The following is a 16,218-nucleotide window of genomic DNA, read 5'->3' on the forward strand; positions in this document are numbered from 1 at the left end:
AATTGCAGCAGGATGTGAAGGAGCAAACTTGACTTCACTGCCTGACTCGAAATGTGGTCCTGCTGATGAATTGATAGGCATTAAAAAGAGGCCAAGGCCAGGTTGGACACTGGGGCTTGGAGCAGTCTGGGGTAGTGGAAGGTGTCCCTGCCCATGGAAGGTGGTGGAACTGGATCATCTTGAAGGTCCCTTCCAAGCCAAACCATCCCAGAATTGTTGATTGAGCTTAACAGACAAAAAGCCCAGCCAAACCCAGCTTTGATCTCTAAAACATTTCTGAGCTGTTTAGGGAGGTATTCGCCAAGTCCTGTTTTCTCCCACTGACTCCAGGGGCTCCTGCATCCCACAGGGTTAAAGGGGGGTGGGAAACCCTCCTGCTCCTTCCCTAAGCACTCTTTGGGATGGCGGATTCAGCCCCGGAGCTGTGCCTGCCCCTGCTGCAGGAACTGCGGACCGGAGCAATGGGGTGCAATTAAAGCCCCATTAATGGCATTCTCCCGGTGATCCCGAGGGATTAAGCTGGAACAAGGAGGAGAGGCTGCAGGACAGAAGGGGGCGAGGTAATTTCTGTCAGCTAATCCTGTTTGGTTTCCCTTTGCAGCCGGGCTTTGAGGGCAGAGAGCTCACAAAGACATCAAAGGAAGGGCTTTGCTCCAAAGGAAAATGAGCGGAGCTGTCCCTCCGCGCCCACTCCCGGTTAAACATCAACAGCGCTTTTCATGTAGGACATGGATGCGGGGAAAAGGGGCACAGGCACAAAAGACAGCACAGAAGGGAAGGGTAACGTGAATTAAAAGGGAGATGGCATCCAAATCCCACTTGCCTTTCCAAGGAAATGAGAATAAAGGAGAAGGGAAGAGGATGCAGCAGAGAGAAGGGGTGGAAGGGGCAGCTCTGCACTGAGATGGGAAAAGGAGATGCAGAAACAAGCAGAGCAGGTGAGAGAGAGGAAAATGTGTTGGAATGAGTGATCCTGCCTCTATCTCCTGCTGCAAAGGGGATTTCTCCATGGCTGTGCCCTCCCCAAACTGCCTTCCAAGCTCAGCTGGGAATGGGCCTGAAGTGCCTTCTTCAAGCATCTCCAGAAGAAACAAAGCACATTATTCCCTTCACCCCATGCACCACTGCCCAAAGCTCATGGCATCCCCGAGGAACTGGCCAGAGAGGAGGAAACAACAATAGGAAAACTTACACTTGGGATTATGGGAGGTGTCAGTGTCCCTTTCCGTAACCCTTCCCAGTTAAAGCCTTCAAACCATCTGAAGAGAGGGAAGAATCCGAAGTTAGACAAGTGTAGCACAAAAAGAAAAGAAAATGGCTTAAACAACAGGCTTCATCTCCCACAGACCTTGCCTAAAAATCCCTTTGGAATTTTTCCTGTCATCCTTTTTTTTGGGACGAGGGAGGAAGAGTGTGCAGCAACCCCGTGGTGATGCCACACAAGTGGAAATGGCCAACACTCAGATGGGAACCATTCCTTGCTGCAGGTTCCGTGGAAGCTGCTCCTTCCCTTCCAAAGGGTGGATCCCTCCCACAGGAAACCCAAAATGCCCTTTTTCCTATGGAATTTGGTTCGTTCCCCACTTCATGCTCAAGGATGTCCCATTTGTGGTTTTCCTCAGGTTTGCCCAAGGTGGGTGGATGAGCCCTGAGCCTCCCCCCAAAAATATCCATCCAATCCATTCCTGCTTGCTGTGGGGATGGAAGAAGAGAAAATCCAGCATGGATGGATAAGATAAATTGTTCCTGGAATGGGTCTCTCACCTGTTCTTATCCCAAAAAACTCCTAAGACATCATTTAAGGCCTCCCATGGAACAAAAGGGAGGATGAATTTACATTATGGACAGAAAGGAGATTTTAGGAGAAAATCGAGGTGTTTGAAATGCCCCTTTCTGGGGGTTGGAGCTGCTGGCTGCTGCAGGAGACACTTACTTGTGCTTTTGGATATCTTTCACTCCATTTTTCAAGTTCCCTAATCTTTCTGATGGATTGTCCCTGTAAAAGGAATAACAAATCCTAAATCCCTCTTACCAGCCCATTTCTTTGCAGACAACACCAAGGCTTTTTTGGTTTTTTTCTTTCATCCACTTACCTGCATAGTTTTTTAATTAAATTAGCAGCATTTTTGGCAATCTTCTTTGGAAATTCGATCATGTCTATCCCCCTTAATATGATGTTATAGGTCTTCATGGGGTCTGGGCCTGAGAAAGGGGGACTTCAGAAGGCACAGGGAAGGAAAAAAAGATTAAAAACTCATCTTTAATCAAAATCTGTCTTAAAAAACAGCACTGAAGTCTGATAGAATAAATCCAGATGAGCAAAGGTAGATGTCAACCAGGAATGCTTTGCTTCCCACAATCCTAACCGTTTGTCAAGGAGCTCTGGAATTCAGGGATGTTGGCCTCAGGGAAGCACCAAGAAGAAGTTTTCCATGCTAAATCTCTTCTTCCCATGGCAGCCACATCCCAAGAGCCCGAGGCAGGAGGCTCTGAGCAGCAGTCCCTGGCTTATCTCTGTGTGATGGCACCTGATTCCAGGGGGATGCATTGGCTTTCCATGGATGGGGGGGTTGTGTCCAGCCCCGAAGGATGGGCAGCTGGAGGAGGGGGATCCTTCCCCAGCTCCTGGGGGTGAGCTATGGGGGATGAGGTGAGGAAGCTCCAGGAAGCCACCACTGCCAAGAGCAGCAGTGATATCCCAAATTAAATACGGGAAGGGATGGATGGAGCCGAATCCACCTCCTCCTTTCCAGCAGTGGGGAACCTCCCCAGCTGAGTCCCTTTTCCCATCATCTCCAGACCATTCAGGGCCAAACCCTTCCCTTTTTCCCATCCTTTCTGGACCATTCAGGGCCAAACCCTTCCCTTTTCCTATCATTTCCACACCATTCAGGGCCAAACCCTTCCCCTTTTCCCATCATCTCCAGACCATTCAGGGCCAAACCTTTCCCCTTTTCCCATCATTTCCAGCCCATTCAGGGCCAAACCTTTCCCCTTTTCCCATCATTTCCAGCCCATTCAGGGCCAAACCCTTCCCCTCTTCCCATTATTTCCAGCCCATTCAGGGCCAAACCCTTCCCCTCTTCCCATCATTTCCAGCCCATTCAGGGCCAAAAAGAGATGATCTGAGTGGAAAAGGCACCGTGGCGTTCCCTGGCCCAGCCCTGGCCCTGCCCTGGCCTGATCGGGGTGACAAGGGCAGAAAGGTTGGGATGAGTTTCGATGGCCATACCTGCCAGTCAGGAGCTCGTACATCAGGATTCCCAGGGACCAGTAGTCTGCCGAAATGTCGTGACCTTTGTTCAGGATGATCTCGGGGGCGACGTACTCCGGGGTGCCACAGAAAGTCCATGTTTTCTTTCCAAATCCTATTTTCTTTGCAAAGCCAAAATCGACCTGGGGGAAAGGGCAGGGGAGCGTCAGGGCAGGGCATCAGAGAGAATGTCAGCCCTGGGCTCTGCTTCTCTTGAAGTGAAGCAAGGCAGAAAGGAGGATTCCTCATGGGAATTTTCTCCTAATTAAGCACCGAGGGTCGTTCCAGGACCAGGGAACTACAGTGACCTTTTTGCTGATTTATCCTCCGGAATATTCCCATGAGGGAGGCAAACACCAGCACCGAGGGTTTCTTGGGGGCTGGAACTTTCTATCACTCACAGCACAGGTTGATTCATTTTGCTTTTTTTCTTTTAAATTTAATTTAACTCGGGCAAAGAATGGTTTTAAGCTGGGAGAGCTCTGGACAGGTAAGCTGGGACAGGTGAGTTGGCACTTGTCCTACACAGTGGGACCTTCTAAATGTCACAGAATTCCAGCTGCAAGGGTTGCAAGGGACCTCAAAGCCCACCCAGTGCCACCCCTGCCATGGGCAGGGACACCTTCCACTGTCCCAGGCTGCTCCAAGCCCCAATGTCCAGCCTGGCCTTGGGCACTGCCAGGGATCCAGGGGCAGCCCCAGCTGCTCTGGGCACCCTGTGCCAGGGCCTGCCCACCCTCCCAGGGAACAATTCCTTCCCATCCTCTGATGGGAATGATGACCTTGCTATCTTCTACCACCCTCCACCTCACAGGAGCCCAGCGCTGGGAAATGCTGCAGAGGGCAAACCCCGATGTCACTCAGAAGGTGACACATGGCAGCTGCCACCAGGCCGTGATGGTGGCTGAGTCACTGTCCCCAGCTGCTCCTGCCCCAAAGAGCCCCCAAACCCAGAAACAGAGCCCTTGGCCCCTCATGACTCCCAGGGGGCATCAGCCCCTCCTGGGCCAGCTCCGTTTAGGGGTCCTGTCCTTCACTGGTGGCTTCCCAAGGGCCCACATCCTGCAGCACCTCCCACCAAGGGGACTCCTCTCGTCTCCTCTCGTCTCCTCTCCTCTCGTCTCCTCTCCTCTCGTCTCCTCTCCTCTCGTCTCCTCTCGTCTCCTCTCGTCTCCTCTCCTCTCGTCTCCTCTCGTCTCGTCTCGTCTCCTCTCCTCTCCTCTCCTCTCCTCTCCTCTCCTCTCCTCTCCTCTCCTCTCCTCTCCTCTCCTCTCCTCTCGTCTCTCCTCTCCTCTCCTCTCCTCTCCTCTCCTCTCCTCTCCTCTCCTCTCCTCTCTCCTCTCCTCTCCTCTCCTCTCCTCTCCTCTCCTCTCCTCTCCTCTCTCCTCTCCTCTCCTCTCCTCTCGTCTCCTCTCTCCTCTCCTCTCCTCTCCTCTCCTCTCGTCTCTCCTCTCCTCTCGTCTCCTCTCGTCTCCTCTCGTCTCCTCTCCTCTCCTCTCCTCTCCTCTCCTCTCCTCTCCTCTCCTCTCCTCTCCTCTCCTCTCCTCTCCTCTCTCCTCTCCTCTCCTCTCCTCTCCTCTCCTCTCGTCTCCTCTCGTCTCCTCTCTCCTCTCCTCTCCTCTCCTCTCCTCTCGTCTCTCCTCTCCTCTCGTCTCTCCTCTCGTCTCCTCTCCTCTCCTCTCCTCTCGTCTCCTCTCCTCTCCTCTCCTCTCCTCTCCTCTCCTCTCCTCTCCTCTCCTCTCCTCTCCTCTCCTCTCGTCTCTCCTCTCCTCTCCTCTCCTCTCCTCTCCTCTCCTCTCCTCTCCTCTCCTCTCCTCTCCTCTCCTCTCCTCTCCTCTCCTCTCCTCTCCTCTCCTCTCCTCTCCTCTCCTCTCCTCTCCTCTCCTCTCCTCTCCTCTCCTCTCCTCTCCTCTCCTCTCTCCTCTCCTCTCCTCTCCTCTCGTCTCCTCTCCTCTCCTCTCGTCTCCTCTCGTCTCCTCTCCTCTCCTCTCCTCTCCTCTCCTCTCCTCTCCTCTCCTCTCCTCTCCTCTCCTCTCCTCTCCTCTCCTCTCCTCTCCTCTCCTCTCCTCTCCTCTCCTCTCCTCTCCTCTCCTCTCTCCTCTCCTCTCCTCTCCTCTCCTCTCCTCTCGTCTCCTCTCCTCTCGTCTCCTCTCCTCTCCTCTCCTCTCCTCTCGTCTCCTCTCTCCTCTCCTCTCCTCTCCTCTCCTCTCGTCTCTCCTCTCCTCTCCTCTCCTCTCCTCTCCTCTCCTCTCCTCTCCTCTCCTCTCCTCTCCTCTCCTCTCGTCTCTCCTCTCCTCTCCTCTCCTCTCCTCTCCTCTCCTCTCCTCTCCTCTCCTCTCCTCTCCTCTCCTCTCCTCTCCTCTCCTCTCCTCTCCTCTCCTCTCCTCTCCTCTCCTCTCCTCTCCTCTCCTCTCCTCTCCTCTCCTCTCCTCTCCTCTCCTCTCCCCCTAACAAGCAGGGCACCTCTACCCTCAGTTCTAAGGCAAACAGGTCTTTTTTGCCCAAGACAGCTGGGTGGCTTTCTCCCGATGCTCTTTTCTCAGCATTCCAGGAGCACAGATCTGAATCCTGAGGCAGAACCAGCATTTCTCAGCTCAGCCATACCCTGAGCCCTGCTGGAAGCCAGGAAAACATCCCGGTGGTGATGACAACGCCTGGCCCTGATCTCCTCTCAGCACCCCCCGATGGGGGGGCTTTGCTCCTGACCCTCTCTGGCCAAACGTGTGTGGGATTTGGGGGGGGATTTTTTTGGCACTCACCAGCTTGGCATAACCTCGGTGATCCAGAATGAGGTTCTCTGGCTTGAGGTCCCGATAAATGATCCCTTTGGAATGCAAGTAGGCAAAGGCTTCCACCACGCACGCCGTGTAAAACCTGGTCGTGGAATCCTCAAACGAACCCCTGCGGAAAGGAGGGAGGGAAAAGGGGGATAAAGCCATTGGATGAATCCCTGGGAAGTGGTTTCCTTCCCCACGGAATTCATTCTGCTGTTAAAACTCTTAGCACTGCAGTAAAATCACTGGAAAGTTCCTGTTGCTAAACTCACCTTTATGTCTCTATCTAATTAAATTCCCATTTTGGAAGCAGCCTCTTTGCCTCCAATACCTGAAACTATTTTTAGGTTTATTCTAGAATTTAGAAATAAAACCCCGAAATCCTTGTCTTGTAAGCAAAAAGTGTTTTTTCCTAATCCCAGCTTTGGTTTTTGAGTGTTAAAACTCCTTTGAGGTGTGGAGATAGGTTCTGTATTGATGTTCCTAACTGAGACAAAAGGCAGGAAAATCACAGCTGCTGGGACTTGAAGCATTAATTCAAACTCCAAACTGCACCTCTGGATCCTTGTTTCAACAGTTTTCCAAGGAAAACCACATCCCCCCGCCTGCTGGGAGCTGGCTGGGATCAGGAGGGTGTCTAAGCTAGGTGGCAGCAGAACCTCAGTTTAAATCCCAGAGAATTAAAGATGGAATTCTCAGGCTCTGACAAAAGATCAGGGAAAATCCCACCCAGCACCTGCTAACTTTGCTCCAGTTCCCGTTTTGGTGAGAAAAAGGCTGCTGGGAACAGGAAGAACTGGAGGAAAATTTGTTCTGGGGAATGAAAAGACAATTTAATCTTGGCTTTCTGATCAACCTTTCCAAATGTAATGGAATTCTGGGCCAGTGATGAGGCTATTCCAGAGTTTCAATTCCCTGCTCCATGGGCACATCCCACGGGCACCCAAACACTCCAAGGCCAACCCTCCCAAGGCAGGGTTTGGGGCATTATATGCTTTCCTAGCTGGTTTTTTTCCATGTCACTGCTGCACCCTGATGGAACAGTGCTCCTGGCAGGGTGTGGATTTTGATTCCCACTTGGATCAGCAGCCTTGGTGTAACATGGGACATCTGGGCCGACACACAGCTCTTGATTTGCTCCTCCTCATTGCTCTCAGTCCTGGCTGGGCCATGAATCTCGGGAAATATTGATGGATATTATTTCTCAGTGTCCCTGCAGCAGAGCTGGAAGTTGCTGTTCACACAGAGGGAGCAAACACAGGGATGGGAAAAGCTCTGTGATGGGAAATTGTGATTTAAAAACTGTGACATCAAAAGGACCTGCAGCTCCTGGAGCAAATCCAGAGGAGGTCACGGAGCTGCTCCCAGGGCTGGAGCCCTTCTGGAGCCAGCCTGGGAGGGCTGGGGGTGCTCACCTGGAGAAGAGAAGGCTCCAGGGAGAGCTCAGAGCCCCTTCCAGGGCCTAAAGGGGCTCCAGGAGAGCTGGAGAGGGACTGGGGACAAGGCCTGGAGGGACAGGACACAGGGAATGGCTTCCCAGTGCCAGAGGGCAGGGATGGATGGGATATTGGGCAGGAATTATTCCCTGGCAGGGTGGGCAGGCCCTGGCACAGGGTGCCCAGAGCAGCTGGGGCTGCCCCTGGATCCCTGGCAGTGCCCAAGGCCAGGCTGGACACTGAAGCTTGGAGCAGCCTGGGACAGTGGAAGGTGTCCCTGCCCATGGCAGAGGGGGGATGGGATGGGATGGGCTTTGAGGCCCTTTCCAACCCTTCCAAGGGGAATTCTGTGACATTTAGAACGTCCCACTGTGCAGGACAAGTGCCAGCTCACCTGTCCCTGAGAATTGTCCAGAGCTCTCCCCCCAGGCAGGCCTCCATCAGCATGTACAGGTACTTGCTGTCCTTGAACGTCCTGTAGAGCCTGGCGTGGCAACCAGAAAATCAGGAATAAATCCGTTATCCAAGCACTGAACTTGCTGGTCCGACAGAGTTTAAAGGGCTCACTTTAAAGAGCTGAAATGTTCTTCCTCTTCCTCCCAAGAAGGAATGGGGAGGAAAAACTGCCCCAAGGATGGGCCAGGCTTTGTGACCCATCCACAGTTCTGAACTGTGCTCCAAAATCCATGCTCTGAGTTCAGCAGGATTTTCTAATGATATTCCATTAATCAGAGTGATACATGTGTTTAATAATGTGAAATAAATATGGGGAAAAAGCCCAGAGAATTCTTTCTTTCTACTTAATTTTAACCTTCAGCTGCTTTGGTATTTCCCATTCCATGTACGACTTTATCCAGCCAGGCTTCCAGCAGGGTGTGCATACTGGGAAGGTTCCTTTGCAGCTGTTTGGATATCAATTTTAATCACTGGATATCAATTTTTATGATTGCTTATATAAAATTAATTTTATTATTGCTTCTATTAAATTTTATAATTGTTGATGAATTTTAATAATTTCTGCAGGAGAAGGGAATGCTGAGGGTGACTCCTGGTGCAATTCCTGCATTCCTGGCAGTTCGCAGGAGTTACAAACTCGGGAAGTAAAAATTCTAGGAGTTCAAAATTCAAGAGCTGCTGCCACACGATGGAAATGAAACCAGGTGGGTTTGCAGATTCCAGCTCTTCCCTGCTAATCCCAGTTATTATTTTGATGGAGCTGTGTGATAGATTAGGGGGAAAACACTGCAGGATTTGGTTCCTTTGGAAGACAACTATTTACATTTATATTTATATTGATATTTATATTATATTTCCCTTTATTTTACATTTACATTTATATTTACATTTAATTTATATTTATATTTATATTTACATTTACATTATATCTATATTATATTTATATTTACCTTTATTTTATATTTACCTTTATTTTAGATTTAGATTTTGATTTAGATCTAGATTTATTGTATATTTATATTTATATTTATATTTATATTTATATTTATATTATATTTACCTTTATTTTATATTTACATTTATATTTACAGTTCATTTATATTAATTATTATATTTATATTTATATTTATTTATAATTATATTTACCTTTATTTTATATTTACATTTATATTTAAATTTACACTTAATTTATCTTTTATTTATATTTATATTTATTTTATATTTACATTTATTTTATATTTATATTTAGATTTATTGTATATTTATATTATATTTACCTTTATTTTATATTTACATTTATATCTACAGTTAATTTACATTTATTATTATATTTATATTTATATTTATATTTACATTTAATTTATCTTAATCTTTATCTCTAATTTATATTTATATTTGTATTTTTTTTTTATTTATTTTATATTTACACTTACATTTATATTTATATTTACATTTATTTTATATTTATAATTATATTTACCTTTATTTTATATTTACATTTATATTTAAATTTATATTTATTTTATCTTTATTTTATATTTATATTTATATTTATATTTACATTTATATTTATATTTATACTTAACCAATGGTCAGTTATAACTGACCATTAAATAATGCTGAAATTCATGGGTTTAACAAAAATGCCCCCACTTCTTTCTTGCCACTTGGACAAAATCTCATTTATCTTAATAAATTTCAGCTCCATTGAGGTTTACAGAAAACTTCAAGAATCCAAAATGTCATTTCTCTTTTTAAATTCCTCGGTAATTGAAATGCTACTGAAATATTTGCCCTAATTAAGGCAGCCCTGCTGAAAATTTTATGGGAGTTAAATCTGGCCTTAAATGTGTAGATTACAAAAAAAAAATAAATATTACTTATCAGCCGTGGTGGAAGGATAAAGCTTAGACACACGAAAGGGCATTAGTTCAGTCTTAGTTTAAATGCCACGACTCCTGAATAACTCCTTTATTTATTTCCTTATTCCTGGCGATATTTGCAGCTGTTTGGCCCCGATCCAACCCAGAGCATTTTGTTCTGTTTGAGTTTTGGGTTATCCAAAAGCCGGTTTCATTCAGTGCCCCTTGGCCTCTCCTGCTCCTTTGGCCTGGTTGGATTCATTTTCATAACCAAACCCAACTATTCTTCACTGACTTTTTAACCAACACAATGAAATAAGAAAAACAACCGAGTTCTTCGGGAATTTTGTCTCTTCCATTCTGATATTCCAGAGGTTGTGTCCTTGCTCCAAGATTATTCTAACGCCCCCCCCTCTTTTATCCGTCAGCTCAAAACTGAATTAATAACTGAAATATTCAAATTTCTGCCCATTGCACCGAGAAAAAAGTGATTCCAGCTGGTTCAAGAAAGGGAATAAACAGGTTGGGATCATTTTAGGATAGAAAGAAGGAATTTTAGGAAGCAGATACCGAGTTGGATCAATCAAATATTTTCTAGCACTACCAAAAGGCTGGACGTTGTGACTTGGAAAGTCCCTTCTCAGAGCAGGGTTTCCATGGGGTATTAAATATAACTCAGGGATGGCTGTGACCCTAAAAGGTGGGAATTACTGCAGGATATGGAAGGAGAAGACCTCCAGCTACCACATCCTTGTTCTGCTTCCCCGCCGAAGGATGAAAAGCAGGAATGAAGCAGGATTTCACTTATCAGCCTTGAGCATCAGTGGCTCCGTGAAGAGATGTTTGGAGGCTCAGGTTTTATTTGGAGTGGGCATTTCTGGGAATGGTGGCTTGGCTGGCCCTGCACTTCCCCTCTCATCCCAAAACACCTCAGCCATCCAAAAATCCAGAGGCTGGAATAGCCCACAGGGAATGTTTGGCTCCGTCCTGGGTAACAAGGAATGTTTATGGATCCAGCAGCACATCCTGAAGGGAATGGCAGCCGGGCAGGGTCGGGCTCTAGCTGTCACCCATGAATCAGAGGAGAAGCCATGGGCTCCAGGGGAATCCCAGGGATCAAGAAAGGAAACACCCCCTGAGTGCCCCGGCCTGGCCACACGCTTCCCTCGGGATTCATCCCAGGGGTTTGGTTTCAGCCCGGGTTTGTTTGTGTCTCCTGAGCAATTTCTGGGAGTGGGGCTCATCTCCTATGGCAAAAAAAGTTTTCCAGGCATCTGCGAGGGTGGGATGAGGCAGCTTTGGCTTGGATGCCCTTCCCAGAGATCCTCAGCACCCACTGCTCCATCCTGAGCTGCAGCATCCTCTGTCCTCACAGCCCCTGAAAAGCCAGGGAATCTTGTTATTAGGGTGAAAACAACCAAAACTGCCTGGCACTCCCTTAAATTCCCTGGAGATGTGTTAGGTTTGGGGCAGGGAGGTGGTTTTAGTGTGTTTGCCTGTGAGGAGTCCAGGGATGCTGAACTGGATTTGTCAAATATTCCCTAAAGAGAAATGCTGGACACAGCTGCTCTTCTTACAGCACTGTGTGATTTCCAAGGATGAAGCTCTGCCTTCCAGCTTCTCGTAGTGGGAAGGAAAACTCAGAAACTGGGAAGGGAAAGGAAGATTAACCTTGAGCAGGGGCAAAGTCAAGTCATGGTAAATATATACCTATTTCCATATATATGTATAAATTCTTGATGGTGACTCCAGTGCCTAAAGGGGCTCCAGGAAAGCTGGAGAGGAACTTGGGACAAGGCATGGAGGGCCAGGACACAGGGAATGGCTTCCCAGTGCCAGAGAGCAGGGATGGATGGGATATTGGGAAGGAATTGTTCCCTGGGAGGGTGGGCAGGCCCTGGCACAGGGTGCCCAGAGCAGCTGGGGCTGCCCCTGGATCCCTGGCAGTGCCCAAGGCCGGGCTGGACATTGGGGCTTGGAGCAGCCTGGGACAGTGGGAGGTGTCCCTGCCCATGGCAGGGGTGGCACTGGATGGGCTTTGAGGTCCCTCCAAACCCAAACCATGCTGTGATTCCACATGGAGCATCTGGCAGCACCAGTGAGCTCTGCCCAGCACGTCCCTCCTGCTCCACATTCCCTTCTTGCAGGAGTGGAGCTGAAGGCTTTTCCGTGCTGGCTGGCTGATCCCTGTGTGGATGCCTGGAATGCTGAGGGCTCAGGGCCCAGGGCAGGGGGCAGTACCTGACGATGAAGTCGGAGTGGGCGCTCTGCATGATCTGCTTCTCGGAGCGGATGTGCTCCTGCTGCCGCGTGTCCACGATGTGCCGCTTCTTCAGGATCTTCATGGCGAACGTCTTGGCCTCCTCGCTCTTCAGCTGCACCTGGGCACGGCACCACAGGCCGGGGTTATCCACAGGGCATGGCCCCCTAGACAGCCCAGCTGGAACGCCAACTCCCTGCTGGGAATCCCACCTCCCTGAGATCCCACCTCCCTGAGATCCCACCTCCCTGCAATCCCACCTCCCTGAGATCCCACCTCCCTGAGATCCCACCTTCCTCCCTGCAATCCCACCTCCCTGCCTGCAGTCCCACCTCCCTGACATCCCACCTTCCTCCCTGCAATTCCACCTCCCTCCCTTCCAGGAATTCCTCCCACCTCTCCACTCACGATCCAGCTTTTTAACTACATGGCTTACTGCTAAAAAAGCCAATTCTAAACACCACAATTTTTAGGGAAAAGTCAGCTGTGGGTGTGGCTCTCAGCTCAGGAGATGTTGCTCCTTGACGTCCAGCTTCCACAACCCCATTTCCTGCAGCTCACCCCAGCTGGCTCTGGCTGGGAATGGCAGCAGCACTGCCTGCTCACGGCTTTGCTTTTCACCGTAAGCCTCTGCCCCCTATTTTTAGCCTGGTGCCCTGAGCTGAGGCTGACAGGAGTTGTTTGCTTGCTCTAGGGGTAACCCTGGCAACTTCTGAACCCTGAGCCACCCCGAGGGACAGGTCCCTGTCCCAAAGCCAGCTTGGAAGGCAGCCAAGCCACCCTTCCCATCCTGGCCAGCCCTCTCAAAGGAACCCCGGTGCTGACCTCCCAGGCTTCCAACTCTGCTGAATTCCCCCGGCAGCTGCTCCCAACAATATTGCACTGAGGTGCTTTCCCTCCTTTAGAGCACGAGGTGCCATCTGGCAACTTCTGTTTTGGTGTCCTTGTAGGAATTTGGCTCCTGCCAGCAGGGAAGCAGCTTGGCTGTCACTGACCCCATCAGAAACTCTTTAGGGTTGGGAAGCAACATTCAGCAGTCAGGCTTTATTGAATGCAAGATCTGCTTTTGTATTGTTTTGGTGCCAGGAATGTGGGTTTGTGTGAGCCGTGGCACCTTGGTAGGACCATGGAATGTGCTGAGTTGGAAGAGCCCCACCAGGATGAGCCAGGCCAGCTCCTGGCCCTGCACAGACACCTCAGTAATCCCACCATGTTCCCGAGAGTGTCATCCAAACTTTGCCCCGGGGCTTTTCCCAGGCCACACCCCATGACCTCGAACAGTTTCTTGTCCACCTGCTTTGTTCTGTCGTGGTTCTGGGGTCAGGGGACACCAAGAGGGATGAGATCCTCAGGAGGGATGGGATCCCCAGGGGTCAGGGAACACCAGGAGAGATGGGATCCCCAGGAGGGATGGGACCAGGGGTCAAGGAACACTAGGAGGGATGGGATCCTCAGGAGGGATGGGATCCCCAGGGGTCAGGGAACACCAGGAGGGATGGGATCCCCAGCATCCCCAGAAATCAATCTGGGAGCCTCAAGTCCACAAGGACACCCAGACCTAAAGCAAATCAATCCCAAAAGTCTGGTCCTCAGCTGGCAAAGAGGTTTCCAACACCACCACCACAATGATTTACAGTCGAACAAATGAGAGGCCGCCCATCTGTGGCCAAACTCTTTCAATATCTGTAACATAGATATCAGTCAGATTTGGGGCTTCTTATTCCCCACAGCCCCGAGCATTTCCAAGCCCACATAAAACTTCAGTGTTTCCAAAGCTCCAGTCCTGATTTGCACACTGAGATTCACCCTCCTCATTATTATCTTTGCTGGAAGTCTGTGTTTGCCGTTTTATTTTTGGACAAATGCACCCAAACAATCCCCGGAAAGTAAAGCAGAATGTTTTTCCCTATCCACGCTGCCCCATTATTTCTTATCCTGGTTTGACCACAGCTCAGAGCACAAGGAAATCCTGCATTTTTGGCCACCTAAATGTGATAAAAAGCACTTTTGGGTTGGGGTTAGGGCTTGGTTTCTTTCATTTTGCAGGTCTCATTTTCAATAAATGGCTTCGGTTTAACTGTTTGCATGAAATTTTGGATATTATCCCATCTGAATCAAGCCAGGGGAGCAGGGAGGTGTCACGCAGAGAGCTGACGAAAATCACAGTGAAATCTGGGCTGAGCAGAATTTACCAAAACTTGAAAAAAAGAAATAATTAAAATTTGGTAGGACTAAGCATAAACCCATGGAGAACTTATCCCTCTTCCTTTTGGTGGGAATCCAGATTTCTTGGCTTCCCACTGGACCTGTCCATGTGGTGATGGACAAGCACCAGCAGCTGCCCCCCGAATTACTTCGCACCAAAGCCTTTGGAAATCCCCATCAGATTTTCCAGATCTGGTCTCTTTCAGCCTGGATTTTTTTAATGTAAGCATGTCCACACAAAAAATAATGCAGGAAGCAGCTCCAAGCAGCAAAATTGATCATTTCTTGGTTGATTTGGGCATCAAACAATAATTAAAAAAAAAATCAATATTTTAAAAATATTTATTTCTATTTATTTATTTCTATTTAGTTTTAATATTTAATTAATATTTAGCACTCTAAATTCACTTGAGATTCCGATTTTCTTCATGTTAATCTGTACCAGGCATGGGTGTGAAAATAAACCCACCAACCTGGTGGAGACTCAGGAGAATAAATCCCAATATTGCAGAACAAAGGGTCCAAGAATAAATCCCAGCTTGTCCCCTGATTTAATACCACAGGTTTTGACCACTTCATTTGACCACCTCATTTTTGTGTCTCTCACGAAAAAGGCTATTTAAAAAAAAATTTTATTCCTCTTTTTGTCAGGGATGGAGAGCCTGGGGAAGTCACCTACTTTCCTACACTTCCAAATAAGTCGAGGGAAGGAAATTTCCAAGAGAAAGTAGAAGGAAGGGGCTTCATTTGGTGGTTGAGGATGTTCTCACTGCTGCAAATATTAACTCTAGATCAATCAGGCAGCCGCAATCAGCTCAGGCAAGGCTTGCACTGGAGAATTTAGATCTGTTTTCCACTCCCAGCGCTTCAGAAGGCAGAGGATTTGTTGGAATTTGAAACCACAGAGGGAATAATTTGCATTAAAAGAGCTGATGCACCAGAGCTGTCCAGGTACAGAATCCAAGGGGTAATTTTTGGATCACCTGGAAAATGAGCCCTGGAGGCTCTTCCTCCTTTTCCAGCCTGCCTGAGTCCTCTCCTTGCTCTGGTTTCTGCCAAATGAGGTGACTTTGAGGACTGTTTTTATGGGGATTCCAGGTCATTTCAATTATTCCTACAAACATTATTTTTACATCTTAAACTTACATTCATTAATACAAAGCCACCCCCATGTCCAATCCCAATCTCATTCCAACAGTTGAAAAAAAATGGTAGGAGTCATCTGGATTTTTAAATTTAAAAGACACCCAACAGGATTAATCCTTAGAAGATGAGAAAGGGCTGCTAAGGACACCCTGTCCTTCAATCCTGGTGGGAAAACCAGCCCAGGGAGCCACAGGGACTTTGGGTTTGGGCTCAGAAGGTGGAAGAAAAATGGAATAATAAATGGTTTTATTTTGCCTAAAGCTATAAAATGGATCCAAAAGATATGTTGCATATATATGTGCACAGCTAATATAAATATGGAATATATACACATATAGATCCAGTGGGAGGGCGTGGAATGGGATGGGCTTTAAGGTCCCTTCCAACCTAAACCAGTCTGGAATTCTATAGACAAAGAAAGGCAGGGGAAAAGGAGAGATCCAACCTCTCTGGCTTTTCCATGTCCTTGTTTTGTAGGATCACAGCTGGCTCGTCCTGTTGGAAGCACTCCAAAATCCTTTCTTTGCTCCATGTTTTTAAACTCCTGCAATTTCCAGGACACACAGAACGCTCCAGGCCTGATTTCTGTCTGGGTTTTAAGCTATACAGAAATAAATACGGTTTTACACCTTGGTGCTTTTTCAAGCTGGCTGGGAAAATGGGGATGGATGAGACAAAATACAGAGCTCAATGGAAAAAAGGGAAAAAAGGGAAAAAAGAGCTGTGTGTTTCTTATCCTTCCTCCCTCCCTGCCTGTATTCCTGTAAATCAGCCCTCTGTGTGTTATACACATTCTGCAACTCCAGCAATTCCCGTGCTGATCCAA

The 16,218-nt window shown here is 48.1% G+C and overlaps 1 protein-coding gene across 4 annotated transcripts in view; it reads right to left on the reverse strand.

The window, feature by feature from the left end:
* The window catches only part of PRKG1 (protein kinase cGMP-dependent 1), a 374,310-nt gene that overhangs the window by 6,606 nt on the left and 351,486 nt on the right, over positions 1 to 16,218 (reverse strand). For all 4 annotated transcript variants that reach the window (XM_048311091.1, XM_048311090.1, XM_048311092.1 and 1 more), the window contains 7 exons: positions 12,023 to 12,162; positions 7,858 to 7,947; positions 6,013 to 6,154; positions 3,233 to 3,396; positions 2,094 to 2,216; positions 1,934 to 1,996; positions 1,193 to 1,259 (listed from right to left, as the gene is read on the reverse strand). In XM_048311091.1, coding sequence (XP_048167048.1) covers positions 1,193 to 1,259; positions 1,934 to 1,996; positions 2,094 to 2,216; positions 3,233 to 3,396; positions 6,013 to 6,154; positions 7,858 to 7,947; positions 12,023 to 12,162 — 789 coding nt within the window. The remainder of the gene's footprint in view (positions 1 to 1,192; positions 1,260 to 1,933; positions 1,997 to 2,093; positions 2,217 to 3,232; positions 3,397 to 6,012; positions 6,155 to 7,857; positions 7,948 to 12,022; positions 12,163 to 16,218) is intronic.

The sequence above is a fragment of the Corvus hawaiiensis genome, chromosome 8 (genome assembly GCF_020740725.1).
Source record: "Corvus hawaiiensis isolate bCorHaw1 chromosome 8, bCorHaw1.pri.cur, whole genome shotgun sequence".
NCBI classification, from domain to species: domain Eukaryota; kingdom Metazoa; phylum Chordata; class Aves; order Passeriformes; family Corvidae; genus Corvus; species Corvus hawaiiensis.